The following is a 12,179-nucleotide window of genomic DNA, read 5'->3' on the forward strand; positions in this document are numbered from 1 at the left end:
AATCCAGATAAATATTGCCCGTGTTACAATCAGTCTGACTCTTATCGGTCAGAATGCGTTTTTATCTCTGTTAAGAATTGTAAAACGGTGCATATGATTGATTTCATTTTGACTTAAAGATAAGTGGTGGGGTATATGAAACAAAACTTTACATCAAGATATATTGTGTCCATGTCGTATTTCTAAAATCTGTTAACTATTATTTTTAATATGACATGCAATATGAAAACAAAATTTGTATATGCACATACGTTGTATATTTGGTATAATGAAGATTACATTCGCATTGTATTGTGAAATTGCCGACATTAGAGAACAATGTAATAGCGTGTTAATCAATTTATTATTCCTTTATCAGCCCCAATAGCGCCGACACAAGATGAGCTGTTACGCAGCGTCAACGCGACGTCGGTGGAGCTCGACTTCCGGTCGTGGCAACGTGAACGTATGTGGTATCAACTATTTTTCCATACGCTACCAGATATGGGGTGATACACAGTGGGTGTCCAAGTCAACAACAACATTAACTGGAATACTGTACGTTTTAAGTAAACATGGGTTTTGTGATGTCTTTCGCAATGTTTCGGAGTTAGAGACATTGTGTCAATATTTGTATTACGCTGAAATTCGAGGGTACAGTGTTGCCATGAATGCGTTTGAATACCCCTATTTTAAATACGATAGTACAGAATCGCATTGAACGTGTTTGCATATCACTGCTTTCAATACGAGAGTACAGTATTGCCTTGAATGTGTTTGAATATCATTACTTTCAATACAATAGTATAGTATTGCATTGAACGTGTTTGAATATCATTACTTTCAATATGAGAGTAAGTATTGCCTTAAATGTGTTTGAATATGACTACTTTCAGTACAATAGTAGAGTATTGAATTGAACGTGTTTGAATATCACTACTTTCAATACGATAGTACAGTATTGCCTTAAATGTGTTTGAATATCACTACTTTCAGTACAATAGTAGAGTATTGCCTTGAATGTGTTTGAATTTCACTACTTTTGATACGATAGTACGGTATTTGCATTGAATGTGTTTGAACATCACTAGTTCAATACTTGAGTACAGTATTGCATTGAATGTGTTTGAATTCCCGTAGTTGAAAGACGATAGTACAGTATTGCCATGAATGTGTTTGAATATCACCACTTGAAATACGATAGTACAGTGTTTTCATGAATGTGTTTGTATATCCCCACCTGACATACGAGAGAACAGTATTGCCATGAGTGTATTTGAATATCCCTACCTGTATTATACACGTAACTGTTCGATGGATATTTTATATCTGATCGTCGCCTTTATTTTCGTTATATCCTTTAATGATACCTATAGACATGTCATGTTCCACAGCGATGTTTGTTCATGTACGTTTTCACTGCGGTAACAGCCATATAGAGTGCGCATTGTAACAGATAAACTTGCGATCATTTTGCATAAAATGCAACCACATTCATAGTAACTTCATATCGGGGAGACAAGACGGATGTAGTGGCAATGCCCTCGTCTCATTAACAGTAAAAACCATCTATCAACTTGGAGTTCCCCTCTTTGTGGTTGTAAAATTATTTTGGGTTGTAGCAACCTGCTAGCATTTAAAACTAACCACATTTCGCACTAGTAGTGTATATGGTGCCCGCTTCGCTACCGGAAGGTTAAGGTTTGATATTTTTTTGTGAGTGTTATATGGGTCTCTCCAAATACACCAAGTACTGGTTTCACCCAGGAAACGGCCTCGAATGCGTTTCAATTAGCCTTGGACTTTGAAAGCAATCGAGCTAAAATAAAAAGGTTTAATTTAAAACTAACATGTGTGCTCGGCAGACGTGCATGTGGTGGAGGACCTAAATCCAGCTACTCGATATTCCATGAAGGTCACGGCCTACAGCGATGCCGGCTCCACAGAGTGTCAGCTCGTGTTCGGAACGCTCACTTTCTCCGGAAGTAGGTCTTGCAATCGCCGACTCTGATCACCGATAACTCGTTTTAAAAACCATGGCGTTCTTGGACTAGAGACGTTTTGGTGACAATTATTCACCGCGTTCACTCAAAAGGATTAGTGAATCCGGAAGCTACTATTGCACAGCAAAATCTTTCGAAATCAGTGTTTATTTATGTTGGTGGCACACAAAATAATATGCTGATTAACAGCCTTAAGATTGTAGAAATTGTATTAAGTAAATCCTATTTTTAATAGTTGTATGTAATTGATTAAAATATAAAGGTAAACTATATCAAAAAAAAGGCATACACCTTAAAATGAAACACACAAATCACTACGACAGCTGTCCGACAGAGTTTTGTGTATTATTAGGTATGTTTTTTAACGGTTTAATAAGATACAAAGAGTAAATTCGTGTTGTTGGCAGGTGTTCTAGAGCCGTTGTTCGTGACGCACAATGACGAAAACATTATTCTACGAGAAGCTCTACATCATGGGCGCCTCTCAGTGCCGCCTTCGTCGTCCTGATCGTTGTTGGGGTCGGCGTGGCACTGTTCTGCGTGCGTCGACGTCAGGTCATGCGCTACAAAGGTATATACATGAGCCGCGTTCAGTGAAGACGGAATGTAATGCATATGCGTAGAGTGTCGACCCAGATAAGCCGGTGCAGTCCGCACAGGCAAATCAGGAACGAAACTTTCCGCCTCGATTTATTTTTTGTTTAGAAGAGACCTTCTTTACACGAACAATTTAAAAAAGCGGGAAGTGTCGTCCTTGAAAAGCATGTTATCACTACACAGGTTATCTGGGACAACACTTTACCCACATGCATTACATCCCCTTTTCAAAGAGCGACCCTCATTTATAGTCAACTGTGTATAGTTCATCTGTCGTATCGGTACTTAAATATTGGATGCGTCTGTATCCGAGTATCGACAGTAAACGTTTAGTAAGTTGTAAAAGATATTAGCCGCGGTAAAAAAATACTGTCACGCTCTAAACTTAGAGTGAACCTAAATTTCGTAAATCGTATATCACAATTTAAATTTACGAATGTTAAACGTCAATGCATTCTCCATTTACCCGTTGTTCAAACAGATTATTCAACAGCATAATCGTTGTATTATTATCTTCCTTCGTTGTTTGTACTATTCGTCCATATTGAATTGTCTATATTCTGATTTCTTTACCTCATTTGATAGTTAATTTTATCGCTGCCCATTCATATTAAGGCACGTCGGCTGAATATTTCTCCGACATACTGCGTTTCTTTCATTTCTTCAACAAACAACTGTATCGACGGCATTTATCTGTTCATCGACAGAGAACAGCTCCAACATCAGGCGGGACATCACCGCCGAGACGTCGCTGATGAACGACCTTGACAAGCGGCTCAACTTCGTCAGCGGCGACAGCCCCGGCGACCCACGGCTCAACCGAAACGTCAACCTGCTAATCTCGCTACACAGCGACGACAACCTGTCCGGTCACCACAGTCCATGGGGGTTCCATGACGTCAGCAAGACAAACAGCGATAACGCCTCCCTTGAGCAAGATGGTAAGTTATTATTGGCAGTGTGTCATCAACGTGATAACCAATTAAATGCCAACAGCCGAGGGTTCAGTTTGAGCTTGAAATTGTTTGTTATATTTTTGAGCTCATATTGTGAGCTTCTTTTGTCAGCCAACAATTTACTCTAACAACTTCTCTTGATCTAGTCGATTCAATCAGACTAAGCAATAATTAGTGGTTGTTTAGCATATTTCTTCAATTTATGTATGCATCTTAAATTTGCAATTTCTCCATACTAAAATAACTGTCGCTAATCCCCTAAATGTACCCTTCCATTCAGACGTTTAAATACAATAAACTGCAACTATCACATAATTTCCCCCTCCCTTGAGACGATGTATTACATTAAACTTCCCTCATTTTCTCCTCTCCCTTCAGATATAAATTAAGTTACGCTAATCTCCTATTTCCTCCCCCCCCCCCTCCTCCCTCCCTTCAAAAGATGTATTACAATAAAACTGCCGCTAATCACCTCATTTCTCCCCTCACTTCAGACGAGGACGCGAACATCAACCCTTACGCGACGTTCAACGACCTGAAGCTGGTGTTCAACGAGAACCCCAAGTACCACAAGGCGGACCCGGAGTACTGCGAAGACTCAATCAGCATAGAGAAGGCCGAGGCGCAGAAAGCGGTCAGTTTGTCAATAAACACACATTCTATATAATCAGAGGCGAGCACGAGGAGCAAAAAACAATGTGTACATTATTGAACTGTTCTGTTAAACGCATCCAGTCTGTTAGATACCGTCAGTTTTACATTATACTGTTTAACGAAAAAATGCATATCGTAAAATATGTAGGATTAACAAAATCAATAGAAAAACAACTCGTCTTTAAAAAAAATCGGATGCGGGGCCCAATTAAACATATAAAACAAATATAATAGAGCCGTGCACTGTGAAAAGGGTGTTTAGTGCATGTGCGTAAAGTGTCGCCCCAGATTAGCATGTGCAGTCCACACAACCTATTCAGTAACGACACTTTCCGCTTTTATGATATTTTTCTGTTTTAAGAAAGTATCTTCTTAGCTAAAATCCAGTTTAGCCGGGAAGCGTCTTCCTTGATGAGCCTGTGCGGACTGCACATGCTAATCTGGGACGACACTTTATGCATATGAATTAAAACCCTTTTCACAGAGCACGGTTCAATAGTATTGCATTTGACGAATATAAGGTGCTACAAAGCCAACGAACATCCGGTCAATGTGTTGAGGCCTCATATTTGCGATCTTCATAGCTTGGATACATATTTCGTCAGTCAATCCTTAACGACAATGCAAAATATATATACTGGTATTAATCCCAAAATATACAACGGTTAGATCTATTATTTGGCATAAGCAAACCCCCATTCTCAAAAATCATTTCGAAGTGATGATTCCAAAACCAGGTACATTCTTTTGTTAGCGCAGTAAACGACAACTCTTCTATAGGAGACTGAGAAAGAAACTGCCGTGGTGTCTATTTGCGATTCACTTTTCGATCAATGTTAGCCGCCAGAGTATTATACACTTTATATCTTGATTTTCCACATTCTAAAAATGTGTGTGTGGTTTTTGGTCGGGCATCCGAACATCGACCGGCCCGGGGACGCTAAACAGGGAATCGAACATGCATGGCCTAATTTGCAACAATAAATGTAAAAACACATCGTATTTTTGTTTTACTACGTATGACGTAGATTCACTTCGCAGACATTTAGAGACTTCGCACATGCTTCCAATTCGGTAACAATCTTTGGAAACTTATTGTTTCTATCACCCTGACCAATGGGCGTTTTGTTCGACGCTCTTTCTTTTTTGTGCAGATGATGGCCCACTGCGACACTAAAAAGCCGTCCCGTGGTGCCAGGAGGCCGCCGGGCCCGCCCACCACTACCGCAGAGACGCACAGCTATGATAACCAAGGTAACGTGTATTTTGTCACTTAAACTTAATCTTAATACCCTTTTATTTAATTTACCGTGACTGCGAACGTTTAATCGATGGATATTAGCTTCCGGTAACTCGCAGAGGTTGACCAAGAGGGAGGGGGTCCTTCTTCTTCTTCCTGAAACTGTATACTGAATATGTTTAACATGTCAGCTGTTATATTATTGGCATATACCCATCACGAAACTTAACATGGCATCCCATGTCCGAATGTACTTCGCAGTTAATGCCGGCGTATATTTGCATCGACTAAATCTTTGACACGTTAATTAAGTTCGGTCACTCTTCGTATTCTAAATATATATTGCCATATGTTATTATTTTGATAATTATATTTATAAATCGTTTAAATTCGTACCCATGTATTCAGCGGTGATGCTGAGTCCCCGGAAGTACGCGAGTGCGGAACAGATCCACGCGCTGTTCACCATGGCACCGCCCCGCCCCCAGAGCGCTTACAGCAAGAACAGATCCCAGGGTACAAGGAGCACACCAAGCGAAAAAGGTGCGGACACACGCCATAACAGTGTGCTTGATATCGAAGATAACTAACGCGCATAGTCCTTCGCCATTATCCATCGAATCAAATTGTAGGCCCAACAAGCTTAACATCTTATTGTATAAGAAAAATAAATCCGAACTGGCAATGGTCAGTCAAATATATTCGTCATGTGATAAATCGAAAATACTTGAACGATTTTATGAATGCCGAAACAAAAATATGTCAGAAAAGGCTTGACTGAATTAATATGGAATGATTGGTAGTAACGCCTGCATATTTCATTTCGCAAGATTACGTTGTGTCGTGTTCAGGTTTCAACGTGAATTGGAGAGCTGTATTTGCATTGTGCTTTATTTTCTCATACGTTTTTGCATTAAACTTATAATGCAGAACGTATGGTCATGAAAACGTATATACGAATTATAACAGTTGTATCGTGATATTTATAATACACGCAGTCAATAGCCTTCTCAGAAAATAAATAAATAAAACAGCGATGTGAAAAGTGCATGTATTTTAAATATTAATTCAATTTACTTCAGTAGGAAAAAATAATACCACAAAAATATCGCTCTATGACTATAATAATTCTCTTACCTGGGGAAATTTACAAGTTTTAAAAAGCGATATGAAATGTGCATGTATGTTAAATATTTAATCGATTTACCACTAATCCCTTACAAACAATGCTACTAAACATCCTCGTACTATAGCTATTATACTCCCCGCTACAGGGAGCCAGCGTCACAGCCTGATCTCCAGCGTGACCACGGTGTCCAGCTCACGTGACGAGCTCATGGAGGCGTTCGAGAACCTGACGCGCAACCCGCCGCCTCCCGTCGTGTACGAGACAGAGGCCGACTCCCTTTCGCAGCCCACCGACAGCTCAAGTAAGTTCGCGTGACACATGACAAACTGTGCGTGAAACGTGGTCAACTGTGCGTGACACGTGGTCAACTAGGCGCGACACGTTAACAGGGCGTTAGTGTCACGTCCACTATGATGTTCCATCGTGTTCCGTATGGCATATAACATGGGTAATATTACGTAGGTCACGATAAATATTACGAAGGTCACGTGATATATGGTACGTGCCGCTGGTCATGTTAAATATATACATGAGGTACATCACTTGGTATAAGATGCATGACTTACGTCATGCGGCATATGGTACATGCCGTAGGTCAGGTGCTACCCGGTACATGACGTAGGTAACATCACTACGACTAGGTAACTCATGCTTCATAACACATGTCAGGTGTAACATGGTACATGGCGTCGGTCAAATGGAAAAGTTTACATGACACAGGTCACGTGGTTCATGGTAGATGACATAGGTTAGGAAGAATTTGATACATGACATTTGTTACGTGAAATATCGTTTAAGTAGGTCAAGTGGCAGTTTGTACATGACTTCCGTCATGTTGGATAGTGCAAATGACGCATGTTACGTGAAAAATGGTTAATAACACAGGTAACATAGCCTGACGTGGATGGTGATAAAAATAACACACGACGTAGGTTATTCGACAAATGGTACAAGCCGTACGTCACGTGTCACATGGTAGATAACGCAAGTCTCACCACACACGTTACATGACATTGGTAATATGATGCATGTTACATGACATTGGTCTCTTGACTTATACTGCATTAAGAAGCGAACGTGACACATTTCACACAAAGCAGGTCATGCTAAACATGGCACATGACATAGATCACGTGACACATGGTACATGAAGTACTACACGTGACACATGGCCCGTAACGAAGATCTTGTGACAGATGGTACTTAACGTAGGTCTCGTAACAAATGGAACATTATTTATGTCACATGATACAAGGTACGTGATGTAGATCACGTAACACATGGTACGTGACACATCGAACATAATACAATGTACCTTAAATATGGTACAGGACTTCATGTAACATATTGTACGTTACACGTAGTACTGTAAACATGGAATATGACATAAAGTACTTGACGTTGACGCGTGACTAATACAGTAGATGAAAACACTGGAAATAGTATAAACATAGTTTTTTGCTTTGGTATTAAAATATGTGTTAAATTAGTCCCCTACCGGTGAAACCGGAGAAGGACTTAGGATTTGCGCTCTGTGTGTCTGTCAGTCTGTCACACTTTTCTGGATCCTGCGATAACTTTAAAAGTTCTTCATATTTTTTTTAATGAAACTTGAAACATGGACAGATGGCAATACGGAGATTATGCACGTCATTTCAATTTGTTCCTACGTCAAGAATTCTGGTTACTATGGCAACAAATAGACTTGAACAATTGCTGAAAATGGTGGAATCTGTAGGTAGGAAGGGGACTTTTATTACTTGGCAATAGTCTTGTTTTTATCGCCACGCTTTTAAAAAAGCGTGGGGATAATGTGGTTATCTCCGACGTCCGTCTGTCTGTCCGTCCGTCCTGGCCACTATCTCCTCCTACACTATAAGCACTATAACCTTGAAACTTACACACAGTGTAGCTATGAGCATATTTGCGACCCTGCACTATTTGGAATTTTGATCTGTCCCCTGGGTCAAAAGTTATGGGGGATGGGGTGGGGCCGGGTCAGAGATTTTCACTCATTTTTTTATTTTATGTACTTTAACATTGGCCATAACGTTTGCAATATTGAAGATAGCAACTTGATATTTGGCATGCATGTGTATCTCATGGAGTTGCACATTTTGAGTGGTGAAAGGTCAAGGTCATCCTTCAAGGTCAAAGGTCAAAAAAACAAATCGTAGGGAAATAATAAGCTTTAAAGAGAGGTAATTAATGAACCTGCCAAATGATAAATAAATAATAATAAATCAAAGCGGCGCAGTAGGGGCATTGTGTTTCTGACAAACATATCTCTTGCTTTATGTTGTTTTACATTAACTTCTTCATTTCTACACCGATTTACTTCCAATTGATACTGAACAACTCTTATGTCAATACTGTCAATCTCGACTATGCATGGCCCCATTACCAACCCTGGGGCGCCCCCTGGGTCAAACTTGCGGCGTGGGGATACGCGTCGGCCTCTGCCGCGCCATTTCTAGTCTTATATGATGTCGCAAATGTGTTTGTAATTGCGATGACTTATATTTGTATTCATGTTTTAGGTACGGAGCCCGGTATCTGCTTGTTTACGGAGTCGCCACCACAACCTAACGAACGGAGGGAAGCATCCTGTGAGGTGCCCAGATATGAGTGTACGTCACAGGCTTTTACTTATGCGTGCCACTGTGGTGCTGTTAAGATCAATTTTATGGAATTTGATTCAAACAAACTAAGTTACTCTTTATATGGAAATATGCTAAATAATGTACTATACTATGTTGAATATAAATAGAACAAATTACGTTTGTATTTATGATTATAAACTCTTGTTTCTGAAGAAAGAGTTATCCTAAGTATAACGCGGTAAGAGTTTGTAAGTAAAGTATAACTTTAAGATTGCGTACGCAATCAGTTACATGTGTTATTTTAATTTACATATTTCTAAGAATTTCAGCTTGAAATGTAAACTAAACTAATTCATGCACATGTTCATACCACAAACAACGCCTAATAAATTGATGTTAACCACATCGCAGTTGAAATAGCTCTTTACAAAACATTAAGTCATAGGTAATGGGGAAAATCGGATTCAAAAATCATGTGGGCACTTTAAGTCACAGGCTATGTGGGTATTTTAACTCATATTTCATGTGTGTCGTATTTTTCGTCCAATTATTGTGCCATGCAATGTTCGTTTGAAAATTAAAGCGTTTCAAAATACACAAACGTTTTATCAGCCCCAGAGAGTGTACACTACACAGAGCCGTTGCCCACCATCCCCAAGCCCGAGGAATACATGGACTCCAGAGCAGTGGACCCCCGGGCGTTCGACCCTCGCGCCCTAGACCCCAGGGCTTTCGACCCCCGCTCTCTGGATCCCCGGGCCGTCCCGCGTAGAGCCCCCAGGCAGCACTGCGCCGTACAGAAGATGAAGGACCCTTTGTGCCCATCCAGGGGCACATCGAGGTAGTATTTATATGTATATCAATGTAATAAAAAGGTCGCCGTGACGTAGTGGATATATTGTCCGCCCACAGAACGGGAGGTGTCCGTTTCGACGCTCACAATTGGAGTGTTCTTTAGATATCCCCCAAAAAGTACTCGTTCTACCCAATTAACGGACTCGAAAAGCACTCGTTCTACCCAATTAACGGACTCGAAAAGTACTCGTTCTACCCAATTAACGGACTCGAAAAGCACTCGTTCTACCCAATTAACGGACTCGAAAAGTACTCGTTCTACCCAATTAACGGACTCGAAAAGCACTCGTTCTACCCAATTAACGGACTAGAAGTACTCGTTCTACCCAATTAACGGACTCGAAAGCGCTTTAATAAGCCTGAGACTTTCCTTGCAATCGAGCTTAAATAAATAGTTTAAACTAAACATACTTATGAAATAAAAAAAATAAATTCCCGAATTTCAATTATTATAACGGTAGCTTTACCTATTTGCCTGCTTCTCGCCATGCTTAACTACTGGGTTCAACTGTATAAGAACGTTAAGACATTATTTTTTACTTATATCTATTTAACAGTCAATAAACAACGAGTCCAAGTGTCAGAGGAGTAGGAATTCAGCCGCCACGAGTTTTTGTAAACTCCGTTAATTGAAACGACAAGTATTTTAAATAACGAAAATTACACAGAAAAAAAACACTTACCGGTATTTCTTTCATAAACTGACATATAGTTTTTCAATTAAAATTAGAGAATTATATTTTGATATCTGCACTTACCTTCGGGACTTACGTTATCAACTATGTTGTTCAATAAAGATGTTTTAATGGAAGCACCGACGGATATAACAAGTGGAGAAATAAGTGTGTACACTTTACCGTTCTAGGGTTAACGCCCGTCCGAACTGTATCGAGGAAGTGACGTACACGTTTAGCGAGGACGACTCGCCGATACGGAGCCGGAAGCCGTACTCATTCGACGAGAAATTGCGCTCTGTAAGGGAGGAGCGGTCTGCGTCCGTCTGGAGGAAAGGTAAATGTTTTAAAATACGAGAAAATATGTCATATATGTAGTTTAAAATAAGTTATATTTCAAATAAAGAAATTGTGCTCGGAATAATGTAATATTTGTTGCATGTATCAAACTATGTGTGACATAATGTAGTCCCTCATCCATGTGGCATCTTTCTTTAAAATGTTGCATGTGTTGTGTCTACTTCAAACTCATGCGGTTACTGTATAGATGTATGTAAATGACGATGACCTTTATATGCTTAAAGTCATATAAAACTGTAATGTTCTGATCAGTTTTGCAAAACAGGTCTTTATTAAAATTATGCTTGTTATGAAGTTACAGATACATAAATATATGTTTAACATAGGAGACAAAAGTTTATTTACATGCTCCCTGACAGTACTAATGTCCTAAAAGCCATTCTAGTTTAAACATTTAACCGTGTAACGTAAACGCACTGCACTTTTGCGACAATTATCCTGGGATAGCACATTTTCATGGTTACGGAAGATCATCTAGGAATGTTCGCATTCTATCTTTAGAATGCAAATGTTTAGAATAATTGTTGTTGTTATGTTATTTTGTTTAATTACTACAGATAACCATTTACAAAATTAAATGTTCAATACACGACTAAATACGTCTTTGCTACGTATAGTTTCTTTGCCAGGCGGTCGCCGCACCCCGCACGCGCGCACCCGCTACGACACGATGATCCAGACGCCTGGCGCGGCAGACGACAAACCGCTGGTGTCTGCACAAGTGATGGCGCCTCAGGATGAGACGCCGGAAGATGAGGAATCCGTCAGTCTTCTAGAAAGGTGGGTGTGAGATGTGCACGGATAGGTTTACAAAATAGGACGACATAAACGTGGTAATATGCATGAATACAAAAAATCATCATTGTTTTATATTGTGTTTTTTGTTTCCACTTAAAGGGGCCTTTTCACATAATTAGGTAGATATTGAAGTTTGTCATTAAATGCTTTATATTGATGAATGTAATCATTGGATCTAAAAAGCTCCAGTAAAAAACAAGAGTAAAATTAAAGAAAGAAACAAAGTAACCCTCAACTGGGCTCGAACCACTGACCCCAGGAGTAAAAGTCTAACACTTAACCTACTCGACCATCAGTGTTCATACAGTGAATGATGTATTTTATACTTTAT

General features: G+C 39.8%; 1 protein-coding gene across 1 annotated transcript in view; it reads left to right on the forward strand.

Moving 5' to 3' along the window:
- The window catches only part of LOC127835956 (uncharacterized), a 136,017-nt gene extending 124,594 nt beyond the window's left edge, over positions 1 to 11,423 (forward strand). The window contains exons 3-14 of the mRNA XM_052362375.1: positions 359 to 445; positions 1,845 to 1,968; positions 2,447 to 2,553; positions 3,287 to 3,520; positions 4,030 to 4,169; positions 5,344 to 5,443; positions 5,838 to 5,972; positions 6,704 to 6,859; positions 9,099 to 9,188; positions 9,774 to 10,002; positions 10,882 to 11,027; positions 11,410 to 11,423. Coding sequence (XP_052218335.1) covers positions 359 to 445; positions 1,845 to 1,968; positions 2,447 to 2,553; positions 3,287 to 3,520; positions 4,030 to 4,169; positions 5,344 to 5,443; positions 5,838 to 5,972; positions 6,704 to 6,859; positions 9,099 to 9,188; positions 9,774 to 10,002; positions 10,882 to 11,027; positions 11,410 to 11,423 — 1,562 coding nt within the window. The remainder of the gene's footprint in view (positions 1 to 358; positions 446 to 1,844; positions 1,969 to 2,446; positions 2,554 to 3,286; positions 3,521 to 4,029; positions 4,170 to 5,343; positions 5,444 to 5,837; positions 5,973 to 6,703; positions 6,860 to 9,098; positions 9,189 to 9,773; positions 10,003 to 10,881; positions 11,028 to 11,409) is intronic.
- Positions 11,424 to 12,179: the final 756 nt, after the last annotated feature.

This window comes from Dreissena polymorpha, chromosome 6 (genome assembly GCF_020536995.1).
Source record: "Dreissena polymorpha isolate Duluth1 chromosome 6, UMN_Dpol_1.0, whole genome shotgun sequence".
Taxonomy (NCBI): Eukaryota; Metazoa; Mollusca; class Bivalvia; order Myida; family Dreissenidae; genus Dreissena; species Dreissena polymorpha.